General features: G+C 42.6%; 1 protein-coding gene across 1 annotated transcript in view; it reads left to right on the forward strand.

Moving 5' to 3' along the window:
- The window catches only part of ETFDH (electron transfer flavoprotein dehydrogenase), a 29,396-nt gene that overhangs the window by 9,233 nt on the left and 2,674 nt on the right, over nt 1-17,489 (forward strand). The window contains exons 4-12 of the mRNA XM_062199348.1: nt 2,038-2,119; nt 2,492-2,610; nt 6,924-7,001; nt 8,796-8,942; nt 10,570-10,710; nt 12,773-12,916; nt 13,532-13,700; nt 15,664-15,846; nt 16,108-16,329. Of these exons, the coding sequence (XP_062055332.1) occupies nt 2,038-2,119; nt 2,492-2,610; nt 6,924-7,001; nt 8,796-8,942; nt 10,570-10,710; nt 12,773-12,916; nt 13,532-13,700; nt 15,664-15,846; nt 16,108-16,329 (1,285 nt within the window). The remainder of the gene's footprint in view (nt 1-2,037; nt 2,120-2,491; nt 2,611-6,923; nt 7,002-8,795; nt 8,943-10,569; nt 10,711-12,772; nt 12,917-13,531; nt 13,701-15,663; nt 15,847-16,107; nt 16,330-17,489) is intronic.

A 17,489-nucleotide genomic window follows, 5' to 3' on the forward strand; every position in this document is an offset into this window, starting at 1 on the left:
GTTTCACAGACTGACACGTACCGTATTTCTGAATGACTCCAGACTTAATTCTGTCTCTTACGGAATAACTTTGCATACAAGAATGCTTCAAAGTGTTTGTGGAAAAATGGAATTAAAAGAAGTTCATCTTTAATCCAAAAGTTGGACTTAGGAAATTTGTATTTATTAACTAAAAGCTTTATATAAAAAATAAATGAAACCCAAGAGACACCAGGGGAAATGTGAAACCTGACACCAGCATCCCTTATGGATACTGGTTCATGTTCTGGCTGCTCCAGTTCTGATCTAGCTCCTTGCCAATGGCCTGGGAAAGCAGTGAAAGATGGCCCAAGTGGTTGGGCTCCTGCACCCATGTGGGAGACCTGGGGAAGTTCCTGGCTTTGACCTGGCCCAGTGCTGGCTCTGCAGCCATTTGGGGAGTAAACCAGCAGATGAAAGATCTCTCTCTGTCTCTCCTCACTGTTACTCTGCCTTTCAAATAAATAAATATTTTTTAAAAAATCATTTTGATGCAAAAAGATTTTTAAATACATGCTTTTTTTTTTCATGGTACATATCTTTAATGGACTTTTTCAAGTCCCTTCATATGCATGGATTTCAAAAATTTGACAGGGATGTCTTTTATCTCCTGGTTTACTTCCCTGCCCCCACTCCTCGTCAAATACCCTTAACAGCTAGGGCTGGGCGAGGGTGAAGCCAGGAGCTGGGAACTTCGTCCAGGTCTCCTGTATGGGTGGCAGGGACCCAAACACATGTGCCATCACCTGTTGCTTTCCAGGATGCATTAGGAGGGAGGTGGATCAGAAGTGGAGCAGTGAGGGCTGGAACTGGCACTCTGTTGTGAGATGTGGGGATCCCAAGTGGCAGCTTAACCCACTGCACCACACTTGCCCCTTCCACAGACTTTGAGGTACTCTCGTGTGTGTGTGTATTTTTCATTTAAAAAATGCAAAAGATTGAATCATATCAGAGTTATAATTTAAGATTTAACATTTTTATAGAATTCCTTATACATATTTATGTACTGAATTTAAAAGAAGGCATGATCTTAAGACTTGAATATTTGTCCTGAACATAATATAGTATTTTTTAATTGAGGGCATTTTTCTGTAGGTGTTTGTATTCTTAATAAAGTATTATAAAAGCTTATTGAACAATGCAGTATCTAAAATCACAGAGAATTTCCTGAAGAGATAAATTAATATGGACTCCCATAATCTAACCAGAAAGGACAGTGGCATGATATGCACAGGGCTCGGTGCTGCTGTTGGCAAAGCCGAGTCCATCTGCCTGTGTATCAGAAAGCCAAAACACTGAAGCTCTTGTCTTTTGCAGAGAGAAGGTAAACCAAGTAAGGGAGTCAGGACTAGTGCTCAGATCTGACTCCCAGACCAGGGGTTGGGGGAAAATTTATTGATTAGTTGGGAGGGAGCTGGTATGCAGAAATGCTGGTGAGGCACGTTCTGATTGGAGGGGCTTGAAATCCGGCCAGCATAGTGCTACCGTGATTTAAAAGCCCTCATAAGAAAGTAGGAGCATAATGTGTATATGTATATGTATTCATGTTTATATATATGTATATATTCTTGTACACACACACATACACACACCCACAGAGTTAGGCCTACTGTGAAAGCATAAGAGGGAAAATGATGGAACTTGGAAGAAAAGACTGGGGAAGCGTAACGAGAGTTTTTGAATTTGGGGTGGAGGGGAACGTAGCAAAGGGGCGATGTCACTAGTTGTTTTTTACTTTCGGATAAAACTTCTGTGACCTTGCTTAACGTCTCCCCATATCAACTTTTGTCTTCCAGAAGATGAATTATGGTATACCTGTCCTAGTTCCCAGGATGGAATATTCTGTGTCTATGAATATACTTGATAAAGATCAAAAAATTAAAAATGTCTTGTGTATTTTTCCATGCAAAATAGGATTCTGAAAATTTCAGTTACGCTTGCCTTTCTAAAGTGCCAAGCTCCTTTAAACTAGAAGTGGAGTAATGCTAAACCTTTTCTTTTCATTCTTTTCCCTTCTAGGCTCCACTTAACACTCCTGTAACAGAAGACAGATTTGGAATTTTAACAGAGAAATACAGAATTCCTGTGCCGATCCTTCCAGGTAGGGCACCATGGAATTCCACAGCTGGGAGGAAGTGCACTCCTATGGAGAAGTTCCCTCCTTGACAGACGAGACACTGAGGCCCAGAGAGTGCAGGCTTCCCAGAGGTGCACAGCGAGCGTGGCCGAGCAGAGCTGCAGCTCAGTCAGTTCCTCTGGGCTAGCACTGAGACGGCCTGTGACCCAGCGCTTTAAAGTTGCTTTTAATTTAAGGAGTTAGCATTCTAGTGAACATTATAAACAGTAAGTTAAAGTGATGACCAAGATAACATGCACAGTTATACAGAAATACCCATGGACTAGAATGTTTGAGTATTTGTGTTATTAAGATGTATTACCAATAACAGATTTACAAATAAGCATGTATTCGTAGGTCTTCCAATGAATAATCATGGCAATTATATTGTGCGCCTGGGACATTTAGTGAGCTGGATGGGAGAGCAAGCAGAAGCCCTTGGTGTTGAAGTATATCCTGGGTATGCTGCTGCTGAGGTTTGTAGAGTTCTCCTTTACTTTGTTTAATATTTGTCTATTTTATCTACTTGAAAGGTGCAGAGAGAGAGAGAGATCTCCTACCCACTGGTTCACTTCCCAAATGCCTGCAGCAGCCATGATCGGGCCATGCTGTATCCAGGTCTGCTGACCCCAGGACACAGTAGCAGGAACCTGGGATGTGGGCGTCGTGAGTGGCAGCAGCTCACCCTGCTGCACCACATCACTTGCCCCAAGTTCTGCTTTGTTTTTGATGTTTGTAGGAAGTAACATCTTCATTTTGAAGATAAACCATTAATGCATACCTTATAAAAACCATAGAATTTGGGCCGGCACTATGGCGTAGCAGGCAAAGCTGCCACCTGAAGTGCTGGCACCCCATTTGGGCACCAGTTCATGTCCTACCTGCTCCGCTTCTGATCCAGCTCTCTGCTACGACCTGGGAAAGCAGAAGATGGCCCAAGTCTTTGGGCCCCTGCACCTGTGTGGGAGACCCAGAAGAAGCTCCTGGCTTTGGATTGGCTCAGCTCCAGCCATTGTGGCCATTTGGGGAGTGAATAGTGAATGGACTTCTCTCTCTCTCTCTCTCTCTCTCTCTGTCTACCTCTGCCTCTCTGTAATTCTGCCTTTCAAATAAAATTTAAAATTTTTTTTAAAAATCATAGAATTTTAGAATTGCAATATCAGAAGGAAACTTAGATCTGACACATAGAGTACTTAAATTCCTTACATTGTATCCCCATCAGCCAATTTTCAAACTTAGATTTGAACACCATAAGGGACAAAAACTTCTCTGTCAGACGTGGGGACTGCTGATAATCTCCTCCTTATATTGGTATGAAGTATCTACTGTTTTGTACTATACAAAACAGATCTCTTTCAAAGACAGCTTGCCAGTTATAATCACACGGTACTCTCGCTTCTTCACCTTTATTCTGGAGATTTTTCTTCCATAGATTAAATATCCTCATTTTTTTTTCTGCCATCATGTTACTCGTTTGAGATCCTACAGTATTCTTGGCAGCTTCTGAAGGCATTCCTTTTTATCCTCTGTATAAAGTGGCACCCAAAAGAAAGGAACTACGTCAGGCCTCGTGTAGAACTTCATTCTAGAAACTCTTGTTCCATTAATTCCTCGCAAAGTAATACCTTCTTTGGCAACCATATAGCACTTTTGATTCTTACTATGTAGTATTGGGGAAATTATTAAAAATAAAATCTCCTGCCAGGCCGGAAAAACCCTCTCCACAAATGGTTTAAAAAAAAAAAAAAAAAAAAGGAAAGAAAGAAAGAAAGAGCTTTGTGAGCTTTGTGAGTGAATGAGCTTTGAACCAAGACTGCACTGCGTGTCGCAGTCCCAGAAATGCTGCTCTCTTTTTTTTTTTTTTTAAACCTAGAAACCTTTTATTTAAGGTATACAAACTTGTCACATTTCATATATGCAAATTTAGGAACTTTGATTCTTCCCACCCTCCCTCCTGGAATACAGCTCTTTAGAATAGCCAGACAGATACCAGTCCATGACATACATGTTAATTGTCTTCACCCAAAGGAAAGGGAAAACTTGTACTTTTTTCTGACAAGGGGAAGTTACAGCGTGGAGCCCAGGACCTAACCCAGACTCCCTCAGAGATAGGAGGCAGGATGGCAGCAGCCTTGATGTTCACACTGCACAGTGGTGGCTCCAAAGCCCCAGACAGGCATTCGTGGGATGCAGACCTAGCAAGAGGATTTACAGCTTTTAAAAAGACTCCCACGTATCAGAGAAACAGAAAGGGTTTAGAAAGTGGCTGAAGAAATGCCAACAGTGAGGAGCTGGGGTTGGAGGTGGGAGGGGGAACCATTCCTTTGTTTTTGGAACCAGTAAAAATTCAGGTTTTTCAAATTTGTTTTTGCCGGGGCCAGCGCTGTGGCATAGCAGGTAAAGCCTGCTGCCTGCAGTGCCAGCATCCCGTATGGGTGCTGGTTCAAGTCCCAGCTGTCCCACTTTGAATCCAGCTCCCTGCTAATGCACCTGGGAAAGTAACGGAAGATAGCCCAAGAGCTCGGGCCACTGCACCTACATGGGAGACCAGGAAGAAGTCCCAGCTCCTGGCATCAGATCACCTTACCTCTGGCTATTGTGGCCATTTGGGGAGTGAACTAGAGATGGAAGCTAGCTCACTTGTGCTCTGTCTCTCCCTCTCTGTAACTTTTTCAAATAAAGTAAGTCTTTAAAACAAAATTTGCCTTGGCCATTACAGTGTATAAGTCACACTACACATGCAGGTCGCTTTGCTAATGTGCTGCTGTGAATTTCTGCTTCCTCAGCCCACACAAGCACGTCGGGTGTTTGGACCCAGGCTTGGGCTTTGCCATTTTTCCTTGCTAACGTTCTTAACTGGGAGCAATGTCAAGTCTCAGGAAGGTGATTTACAGAACGCACGGTTTTCACGTCTTGAGTACCACACATCTTATACCGCTCTTCTCTTCCTCAGTCTGCTAATGATATGGTGGACAGATCACCATATCTATTTTATTTATTTACTTACAGAGTTCCTCCCCAAATGACTGTGCCAGGCCAAAGCTGGGAACCAGGAACTCAACCCAGGTCTCCCACAAATCCCTGAGCCATGTTGCTACTTCCCAGGGTCATTGAATACAAGTACTCTGATACAGGATGCAGGTGCCATTTGTTTTTTTTTTTTTTTGGTACTCTGAGCCAGACTTCAATAGAAACCTTGCCTTACCTTCTTACTCCCATTTCCAGTGTACATCTTCACTTTATTTTTTTTTTTAAGATGTATATTTATTTGAAAGTCAGAGAAGGAGAGACAGAGAGAGAGAGAGGTCTTCTACCTGCTGGTTCACTCGCCAGCTGACCGCAATGGCCAGAGTTGCACTGATCAGGAGCCAGGGGCTTCTTCCATGTCATGGATGCAGGGTCCCAAGGACTCGGGCCACTTCTACTGCCTTCCCAGGCCATAGCAGAGAGCTGGATCAAAAGTGGAGCAGGCGGAAATGGAACTGGTGCCCATATGGGATGCTAGCACTGCAGGCTGTGACTTTACCTGCTGTGCCATAGCGCTGGCCCCACATCTTGACTTTAATATCCAATGGACATTTCCTCTGGAGAGGAAGCAGAAACAAAGATTGTGGAGGATTGCCATACTTTGGATCTCTTGCCCTTCTTCCTTCTTGCTCCAGAAATAAACCTGAATCACCATAGTGTCTTTAGCCTCTCAGGTTTTTTTTTTTTTTTTTTTTTTTGGGGGGGGGGCAGGGTAGGGGGAGCCCTTAATTCATTTGAGGCAGGCTTTTTGACACGTTTCTCTACCCACATTCATGGTCTTCATTTATTTTGTGGGCCTTGACTGCAGATTCTGTACACAGGATTTGATATTTCAAGAGACCTTCTTGTGTAAATTTACTGGTTTCGTTACTGGCTTTGACCCACCTTTTTTTCCTCAAAATTTAGCACTGTTTTCACTTCTGTTTGAGCTGTGTTATTTTATACTCTAGAAGGGACTATCTTTTTTTTTTTTTTTTTTCTGACAAGCAGAGTGGATATTGAGAGAGAGAGACAGAGAGAAAGGTCTTCCTTTGCCGTTGGTTCACCCTCCAATGGCCGCTGCAGCTGGCGCATCTTGCTGATCCGAAGCCAGGAGCCAGGTGCTTCTCCTGGTCTCCCATGCGGGTGCAGGGCCCAAGCACTTGGGCTATCCTCCACTGCCTTCCCGGGCCATAGCAGAGAGCTGGCCTGGAAGAGGGGCAACCGGGACAGAATCCAGCGCCCCAACTGGGACTAAAACCCGGTGTGCCGGCGCCGCAAGGTGGAGGATTAGCCTGTTAAGCCACAGCGCCAGTCTAAAGGCCTAAAGGGACTATCTTAAAAGTATGTCTCTGGGTCAGCACTGTGGCATAGTAGGCTAGGCCTCCATGTACGGTACCAGAATCCCGTGTGGGCACTGGTTCGTGTCCGGCTGCTGCTCTTCTCATCCAGCTCTCTGCCTATGGCCCAAATGCTTGGCTGGGTCCCGGCAGTACATGGGACAACGGAAGAAGCTCCTGGCTTCAGATCGACTTAGCTGCAGCTGTTACAGCCATTTAGGGAGCAAGCCAGCAGATGGAGGACCTTTCTCTCTGCCTCTCCCTGTCTGTGACTCCACCTCTCAAATAAAATAAAAAATCTTTTAAAAAAAAAGTAGTATGCCTCCTTTTAGCCTTAACATTTTAAAACTTGTGTTTCTAGTCTAGAGAACAAGCTTACTTAGAAATCTAAGGCCACTTGCTTTTAAAAGTTATTATAATAAATTTGTTTTTACCATTTTTAGGTCCTTTTTCATGAAGATGGTAGTGTAAAAGGAATTGCCACTAATGATGTAGGAATACAAAAGGATGGTGCACCAAAGGTAAACTTTAAATAGTTATGTGTTTAGTAGTCTGACAAACCAGTCTCACTGATTTAGGTCTTGATACAAAGTACACATTAATTATGTACATTTTAGAATGTAATTATTTGGCTGGCGCCTTGGCTCACTAGGCTAATCCTCTGCCTGCAGCGCCGGCACACTGGGTTCTAGTCCCGGTCGGGGCACCGGATTCTGTCCCAGTTGCTCCTCTTCCAGGCCAGCTCTCTGCTGTGGCCCAGGAGGGCAGTGGAGGATGGCCCAAGTGCTTGAACCCTGCACCCACATGGGAGACCAGGAGGAATCACCTGGCTCCTGACTTTGGATTGGCGCAGTGCGCCAGCCGCAACGCACCGGCCATGGCGGCCACTTCAGGGGTGAACCAATGGCAAAGGAAGACCTTTCTCTCTGCCTCTCTCTCTCACTGTCTAACTCTGACTGTCAAAAAAAACGAATGTAATTATTAACACAGCATTTTTCTTTCATTATTAAAAACTATAGCAGCTTTGAGCTCAAAATTATTTAGGCAAGTAGATATAACATGTTTAATTTCTTTGTTAGAAATTTTTTTTATTTAAAAGGCAGAGAGAGTGAGTGTCAGACCTTCCATCTGATGGTTCACTCCCCAAATGCCTGCCTCATCCAGGACTGGGCCAGGCCAAAGCCATGAGCTTGGAACCCAGTCCAGGTGTCCCAGGTGTGGCAGGGACCCAGGTCCTTGAGTCATCACCTGCCACTTGCCAGGGTGCACAACAGCAGGAAGCTGGAATGAGAAGTGGAGACAGGACTAGAACCAGATACTCTGATAAAGGAACTGGGTTCCCCAAGTGGCATCTTAACTGCTACACCAGATGTTCACCCCTAAGAATATTTTTTTTTAAAGATACACACAATTCAGGGGCTTGTGATGTGGAGCAGTGTGTCTGAGTCCCATATTGGAGTGCTGGTTTGAGTCCCAGCTTCTCTACTTCCTATGCAGCTTCATACTAATCTGTACTTGGGAGGCAGCAGGTGAAGCCCCAAAGAGTTGGGCCCCTGCCATGCACACGGGAGGTCCGGGTGAACCCCCTGCCTCCTGACTTTGGCCTGGCCCAGCCCTGGTTATGACAGGCAACTGGGGGGTTGACCAGCAGGGAGCTGGATTGGAAGTGGAGCAGCTAAGACTCACACCAGCACACTATAGGGATGCCTGTGTCCCGGGAGCCAGCTTTACCTATATGTCACAATGCCAGCCCCATTCTGTATTCTTTTATTCGGTAACTTTTATTATTTTATTCAGTAACTTCACTGAGTACCTACTATGTGGCAAATACAAAATACATAGCAAGAGAGAATAGAGATAAAAACTCATTAAACTTTTTTATACTAGGGAAAATTCCAGTTTTACAATACTGTATATTCAACAATAGGGAAAAAGTAAAATTAAAGTGGAAAAAATCAAGAATCCAAGGAGTATGTTTAGTATGATCCTCTGTGTTAAAAGGCCTTTATAGTTTTTTATTCATGGAAGTTTTCTGGCATGATTCACAAAAAAGCTATTAAATGTTTTTCGCTTCAAATGGTAAGACTGGAAAATTAGGAACAGTGGGGAAATGAGCTTTTTACTTTATATTCATTTTTGTAGAATTTTTTTAATACGAGTTTGCTTTTTTCAAAATTTTCATAGAATTTAGTCTTAAGTATTATTTTACTATCTTTTCTATACCTAAATCACAGTTCAGCTTAAAACTGATCAAAATGATGAAAATATATTTTAAATTGTCAAATGTTGCCATTTAACATGTTTTTGCTTTCTAGACAACATTTGAGCGAGGACTAGAGCTCCATGCCAAAGTCACAATTTTTGCAGAAGGTTGCCATGGACATCTAGCCAAGCAGCTTTACAAGAAGTTCGATTTGAGGGCCAACTGTGAACCCCAAACCTATGGGATTGGACTGAAGGAGGTATGTGGTTTATTTTTGCAATTTTAATTTTGAAAGTTGGAATTTAAATTCATTTGAATTTCTGTATAGTTGAATTGACTTAATTTCACAGTTAAATTTTTCACTTTGAAATGTTCATTGTGACTAAAGATACTTGGGATATTTTTTCATGAGGCTTCTAGAAAGTATTGCCACATTCCATTATTGTCTAAATTGTTTCTCCATTTTGGAATTGTTTTATCAAGTGTTTCTTGAAATGAGTCTTAAAATACTTGAATCTTGGTTGTTGGTTCCATTGTAATGCCTCTGCCCTACTAAGATTGCGGTTTGTAGGACGCCCCACGTTCTCCAAAGAATGTTTATTCAAAATTGAAATGTGAAGATAATTTATAAAACACACACATTGACATAGTATGTTGATCTGCAACCTAAAATTTCATCAGGTTGTGACATATTTTCTCTATTCCTTAGTCTGTTTTCCCAGATTATAGGCTCAGTACAGTGTAAAATGTTAATTATAACCGTTTTGCTTTAAAAATTTATTTATTTGAATGGCAGAGTCAGAGAGAGGAGACAGACATATCTTCCATCTGCTGGTTCATTCCCCAAATGGCCACGATGACTGGGGCTAGGTTAGGCAGAAGCCAGGAGCCTGGAACTTCTTCCTGGTCATCCACATGGGTGCAGGGACCCTCAGCTGCTTTCCCAAGCACATTAGCAGGGAGCTGGATCAGAACTGGAGAAGCCCGGAATCAAACTGGCCCCAATATGGGATGCTGGTGATGCAAGCAAGTGGCTTAACCCACTAAATCATAACACAGGCTCCTTAAAAAGTTTTTATGGTTAATTCTCAAAGTTTCAAATGCTACCTGTAATTAAATTAAACAGCAAATAAAGGCTATTTGTTTTGGTAGGCTGCACATGATATCAGATTATACATAATACTGATTTTCAGATAACATTTCAGAGAGTCTTTAAAGCTTAAGACTTGGGGCCCAGCACCATGGCTCACTTGGTTAATCCTCCGCCTGCAGCGCCGGCATCCCATATGGGCTCCGGGTTCTGTCCCGGTTGCTCCTCTTCCAGTCCAGCTCTCTGCTGTGACCCAGGAGGGCAGTGGAGGATGGCCCAGGTCCTTGGGCGCCTGCACCCACATGGGAGACCAGGAGGAAGCACCTGGCTCCTGGCTTTGGATCGGTGTAGCGCCAGCTGGCCGTGGCGGCCATTTCAGGGGTGAACCAACGGAAAGAAGACCTTTCTCTCTCTCTCTCTGTCTCTCACTCTCTGTAACTCTACCTGTCAAATAAATAAAAAATCTTAAAAAAAAACCTTGAGACTTACTAATTTATCAGATCTTACTGTTTACACAGTGAACACAGCATGGCAACCACCAGATGGAGATGGAGGCCATTACCAGCCCTCCCCAGTCCTCTTAGTCAGTCGTGTTCCCATGAGCACATGAAAGTCTTACCAGTCTAAGAATCTAGTGTCTGAAAGAGCTCTTAGTTTTCTGATTTGTGTCTTTACTCAGATTTAACGTAATACAATTTTCCTTGCCATATGAAGCAGTTTTTTTGTGTTTTCATGTTAATAGTTTTCCAGTTGTATTAATGCCTTAGGACTTGTGGCTGACTTCGCTTTGTTTCAGTTATGGCTTATTGATGAAAAGAAGTGGCGGCCTGGGAGAGTGGATCACACTGTCGGATGGCCCTTGGACAGACACACTTACGGAGGCTCTTTCCTCTATCATTTAAATGAAGGTGAACCTCTAGTGGCTCTTGGATTTGTGGTGAGTTACATCCCCATTAAGGAAAATCCTACTAGAATTACAGCATCATCAGCATTATAAAGCAAGTTTTAAATCTGGAGGATATAAAATGCTTTATTTTACTAATAAAAAACTGAAGTTTGAACAGGTGAACCATCATTCCCAAATGCACACATCAAATGAGACACACACACGTGACAGAGGCGGGAGTCATGAAGCTGTGTGCCTCCAGCGTTCATCTGCACTGTGACGTGCTGCCACTGACAATGAAACTCACATTGTGTTTGAACCTGCACGTGACCCCTTCTTTGGCCAGCTGTGTCTTTGCCGTAAACTACATCTTGAAGATTACTAGAAATGGAAAGAGTCTCCGCACCTTGCATTTGGTGGCAGCTTTGTGATTTAATGTCATGATTAATCTTGTAGGTGACACAGTTAAATTCATTTACTATTGGTGTGTCCCGACTCCTAGCTAAATGTTCAGTCTATCACCGTGGTGTAGTTAAAACCAGTCATATAAAATTACCAGGAAAAGGGTGTGGTTATAAATGTCAGCACTTTAGTAATACTTCTAAAAGGCAGCTTTCTGCATTTGTGCTGTTTTCTAACTGCAGTTTACATCCATTTTCCTCATTTTTACATCAGTAGAACTGCAGATAATTTATTTCTAAGCCGGTGCCGCGGCTCAGTAGGCTAATCCTCCGCCTTGCGGCGCCGGCACACCGGGTTCTAGTCCCGGTCGGGGCACCGATCCTGTCCCGGTTGCCCATCTTCCAGGCCAGCTCTCTGCTGTGGCCAGGGAGTGCAGTGGAGGATGGCCCAAGTCCTTGGGCCCTGCACCCCATGGGAGACCAGGAGAAGCACCTGGCTCCTGCCATCGGAACAGCGCGGTGCGCCGGCTGCAGCGCGCCTACCGCGGCGGCCATTGGAGGGTGAACCAACGGCAAAAGGAAGACCTTTCTCTCTGTCTCCCTCTACTGTCCACTCTGCCTGTCCAAAAAAAAAAAAATTTATTTCTAGAATTATTATGGGTAAATAATAAAAATTACAACTTTCTAAAACATAAATATGAGACACTTACAGATACTTCTCTGATTTGGACTTTGATTTCCAGAGCAGAATGATTTAATCTAAATTTTTAAAGTTTTGCTGATTATGAACACATGGTATCTTTGTTGATCCTTTTTTTCTTTTTTGTTCCTTTTTTTTTTTTTTGATAGGCAGAGTTAGTGCGAGAGATGGAGAGAAAGGAGAGAAAGGTCTTCCTTCCGTTGGTTCACCCCTGAAATGGCTGCTACGGCCGGTGCGTTGCACCGATCCGAAGCCAGGAGCCAGGTGCTTCTCCTGGTCTCCCATGCGGGTGCAGGGTCCAAGGACCTGGGCCATCCTCCACTGCACTCCCGGGCCACAGCAGAAAGCTGGACTGAAAGAGGGGCAACCGGGACAGAATCCAGCGCCCCGACCAGGACTAGAACCTGGGGTGCCAGCGCCACAGGCAGAGGATTAGCATATTGAGCTGTGGCACCAGCCAATCCTTTTTTTCAAACAGATTTTATATAATTTTTAATTTGCATTACTACATATATTTCTTCACATATTGAATACAAGAAATTTAACATGTCTTCTGATAAATATTGCTCACATCTTAATTTGAAATTAAAAATGCCTAATTGAGGTATATTTAGCCTCCTGGTAAAGATGTCTGTACCACGGATCAGGTGAGGTCAGTTGTCAGCTACAGCTCCTGACCCCATCTTCCTGCTAATGCAGATCCCAAAAGACAGCAGGAATGACTCCTGCCACCCACAGGAGTCCTGGGTTGAATTCCTGGCTTCAGCTAAGGAGTGAAGCAGTGAGTGAAGCTGTTTCTGTCTCCCCTCCCCTCCCTTCCTCTAGAGGTCTTTAAAAAACTCAACTTTGGCATTAGGCGGGGTGATTCTTAGTTTTTCTACAATCTGGCAGAATTTAATTTTTCTTAATGTCAGGGAACCCACTCAGCCTTGCAACTCCTCAGTTCTCTGTAAGTAAACTTTTAAATGTCTCATGGTAAAGTATATTCACATTTAAATACAAATATTTTAAGGTTGGTCTGGACTACCAAAATCCATATCTGAGTCCATTTAGAGAATTCCAGAGGTGGAAACACCATCCCAGCATTCAGCCAACACTGGAAGGTGGGAAAAGGATTGCCTATGGAGCCAGAGCTCTCAATGAAGGTGGCCTTCAGGTAACGCTCCCAGCTTCTTGGTGTTGTTCTTTATTTCTATATTGTAAATTCAGACTTGAAATACAATGTAGAGCAGATGTCTGGTGTAGCAGTTCAGATGGCGCTTGGGATGTCTACGTACATCCCATGTCAGAGAGCCTGGGTATGAGTCCCAGCTCTGCTGGTACACTGAGGGAGGCAGAAGGTGACGACTCACGTACTTGGGTCCCTACCACCCATATAGGGGATGGGACTCAAATTCTGGGCTCCTGGCCTCCGCCTGGCCCACCCTGAGTTGCAGGCATTTGGGGAATGAGCTAGATGGACGATCTCTCTGACTCTGTGTCTCTGGTTTTCAAGTAAATAAAAATTTTAAAAATGAAAATACATTATTGCTAAAAAATAATCATCTGAGTGTTGGAAAAATAACACCAGTAGACTTGTCTGACACAGGGTTGCTACAAACCTTTGGTGTGTGAAAAACACTGTGCAAAGCACAATGAAACTTAGTATGCTTATGTATTTTTCAACCTTTCCCTACAACTAGAAGACTTGAAAAGGCTACGATTTGAACTATTCAATTTTATTTGTAGAATCTGAGCTAGTAAATAATATTCTGAACCTTTCTTTCCTCAGTCTATACCGAAGCTCACCTTTCCTGGTGGTTTACTGATTGGTTGCAGCCCTGGTTTCATGAATGTTCCCAAGATCAAAGGTAGCCACACGGCAATGAAAAGTGGAATTTTGGCAGCAGAATCAATTTTTAACCAACTAGCTACTGAAAATCCCCAATCAAAAACAATAGGTAAGAAATTCCTGTTTAAAGGATAAATTATTAGGTTATGTCTATTTCAGTTGACATTAACAGATTTTTATATATATATATATATATATATATATATATATATAAATCTTTCCCCTTATGCAAACTATTAAGATACATACTAAACAACTACATGACCTCTCATAATTAGATTTTTATAATTTTTACTCACATCAAAAGCATTATAGTACTGGTAGTGTCCCACCCACCTAGAAACTGTTTCAGATTCAAGTTCTGCATTTACATTGCATACATCTAATATACACAGTGAGATACCTCACAAATAGTGAACTCTCCAACCTGAAAATAAAACAGTTTGCAAAAGACAAAATCAGCGACCACTTCCTTAGCAAGCTTTGCAAGCACAGGTATTTGACTCTACTATGGTGGAGTAAAAGTTTTGGCCTTCATCTAAAAAGAGCCTCTAGTATGTCTCAATTTTTCTCAAAGAGGACGCTTCCCCACCCCTCTAACTTCACCTTTTACTACTCTCTATGCCAGTAACACTGGCCTCTTTAAGTGGATACTTCGAAAAGTTTATGGAAAAAATGGAATTAAAAGTACACCTTTACCACTGGGATGAAAATGTCAAGAGAGAAGGGACTTTTGTTCATTATGAACTGTAAATACCTGGCATTTAGTAGCAACTCAATAATTTGGTAAATGAACCCCATTCCTTAAATCCACAGGTAATAAGTTTTCCTCTACTTAGAAGTGTGTAACTTGGTTATTTCCTCAAATGTCATTGTAGGAATGGAGGCTTAGCATGTGAGACTGGAAGGAGATAAGGTAGAGTATAGACAAGGCAAGTGTGCAGTCCATGGAACAGCCAAGATGGGACTCTTAACTGTTGGATAGAACTTTTTCTCAAGTCTACTTGTACTGTTCCCTGTTGAACCACAGCCATATTTTAACTGTGATCACCTACAACTAGTATTGCAGCCACTTTAACACAAAAAACTAAAGATAGACACCTGAAGCAAAGGGATAATTGTGGAATGTAGTTACTACAGTTAATGAAAGGCAAAAAGAACCCAGTCTGCCCTTAAATATTAAATGTCTGCACCAGGCTTTAGGTTTGATTTCCTAGGACTACGCTAACAAAATACCACAAACTGGGTGGCTTCAAACAGTGGAAATTTACTTAAGTCAATAATAAATAGTGGAAATAAATTTAAGTCAAGGTGCTGGCAGGACCATGTTCTTAAGTCTGTGAAGATGGATCTTTCCGTGCCTCTCTCCGCTTCAGATAGCACTGGGCCTTCCTTGGCTTGTGGCGAACTCTAGTCTCTGCCTTCATTTTCACCTGGCTGTCTGCTGTGTGTCTGATAAGGACACCAGTCACATTAGTCTGGGTACCCACTCTACTCCAGTAGAACTCAATTAATCTGTAACCACCCTTTTATAAAGTCACAGTATGAGATACTGGGGTTAGGATTTCAAAATATATTTTTTGTGGGGATACCTTTCAACCTGTAACACATAGTATTTTTCACTTTCATGGGTAGTATAAGGCTTAAGCTTCCTTTTTACTTTCACTGAATCTTGAAACCAGTTTTGCATGCTGCCAATATTAAGGAATCAAATGCCACACTGCCTAGAAATGTATGCTAGACATATTCAAAAAGTTTATGGAAAATATAAAAAAACTATGCATGAATTTTAAAATTTCTTTGCTCCAAAATAAGTTTTCCATGAACTTTTTGAAGTATCCTTATATGTAATACATGCCTATGTATATAAGGGTTCAGGAAAATGTAACTAAAAAGTAATACATGATTCCTGTGAGCTTTCTGACGATCCCTTGTGATTATCCTTCTAGAAGATGCCAAGGCTTACACATGGCTCTTCAGTACTGAAATTCAGTCATCAAATACTTCTTAAAAATCAGAATACTATATGCTTTGGGGCAATTTCAGACTTGCCATTTTGTTTTTAATAAAAGGACTCCATGTAACGGAGTATGAGGACAACTTGAAGAAATCGTGGGTATGGAAAGAGTTGTACGCCGTCCGAAATATCAGGCCGTCCTGCCACGGAGTACTGGGTGTGTATGGAGGGATGATTTACACTGGAATATTCTACTGGATACTCCGAGGAATGGAGCCGTGGACTCTAAAACACAAAGGTAATTCACTCTGACTTGAGCATATGAACATAATAATCATTTAACATGGATGGATGGGTCCATTAATTAGTGGAGTTACCTTTTTTTAATGTTTCCAACTTGGTTAATTAGAGGAATTACAAATTCGTTGTCTTTAAAAGAACAGTAGAAGAGCACTAAAGCCCTATTTGTTATACCACCTTCCTGCCTGTTAACTACACACACATACTTAAGGTGGAACTTCAGTGATGTTTTTATTTAATATCTTCATCAACATTGAAGGTAGTGACTCCGACAGGCTCAAGCCAGCCAAGGACTGCACACCTATTGAGTATCCAAAACCTGATGGACGGATCAGTTTTGACCTCTTGTCGTCTGTGGCTCTGAGTGGTACTAATCATGAACATGACCAGCCAGCACACTTAACCTTAAAGGATGACAGCATACCTGTAAACAGAAACCTGTCAATATATGACGGGCCAGAGCAGCGATTCTGCCCTGCAGGTCAGTAATGGCTTCCATCCATGGGTAAGTGTTAATAACAAACGTTGGCTTTAAACAGCGTCAAAGAGATCCCATTACTTTAAGAAATGGTTTACTTCCCCCCATTGCTTGGAAATTGTTGTGAATGACGCCTGTAGTCAGCCTCCTAGGAAATTCACTCAACTAGCAATGCTAATGGAAAACTTTTGTCAAGCCTTGTCTCCTGTCAGACTAACAGTTATGAAAGAGCACTACCTCTTTGCATGTTCACTTACTTATTTTTTAAGATTTATCTGAAAGGGAGACAGATCTTGCATCCACTGTTCAGCACCCAAATGGCCGCACAGCTGGGGCCAGATCAGGCAGAGGCCAGGGATTCCATCTGGGTCTCCTCCTTGTGCGTCAGGTGCTTGAGCACCATCTACTTCACAGGCGCACTGCCAGGGACTGGATCAGGAGTGGAGGAACCCGGATTCAAACCGGCCCTGGGGCCGAGATGCAGGCAGCCCAGGCACCGGCTTTCTAAAAAGGTGTCATTAGCACATATGTATGTATGCATGGTTACGGCCACCTTCATATCCAAGAAGTTCATCATGAATAGTGTTCCTTTTAGTGCAGAGTTTTCAACTAAAATCACAGTAATAGGAACTAAGTCTCAAATGATATAAAACAAGTAAAGTATTTTAAAATTTCATGGAAAATATGTAGTATGGAAGCTGGCATTGTGGCACAGTGGGTAGGTTAGGCGGTTACCTGTGACACTTGTATCCCATATGGGCACCACTCTCAGCTGTTCCACTTCTGATCCAGCTCCCTGCCAATGTGCCCGGGGAAAGCAGAAGATGGCCCACGTGCTTGGGGCCCTGCCATTCATGTGGGAGACCCAGATGAAGCTCTTGGTCATTTGGGGAGTGAAAGATCTCTCTCTCCCCCTCTAACTCTGCCTTCCAAATAAATCTTAAAAAAAAAAAAAAAAGTATGTATTAGGAAAAAAAAAATGCATGATTTCAAAACTTTTTTGCACCAAATAATATCCCCATGATCTCTCTGGAAGTAGCCTTGTGTTAGACATGTGAGCATTAATACACTCTCCAGAGACTGGGACTGAAGCTGTTCCAGAACAGGGCCTGGACCTTTCAATACAGTGGATTATAAACTCTGAGTGTAAACACTGAATCTGT

Source organism: Lepus europaeus, chromosome 8 (genome assembly GCF_033115175.1).
Source record: "Lepus europaeus isolate LE1 chromosome 8, mLepTim1.pri, whole genome shotgun sequence".
NCBI lineage: Eukaryota > Metazoa > Chordata > Mammalia > Lagomorpha > Leporidae > Lepus > Lepus europaeus.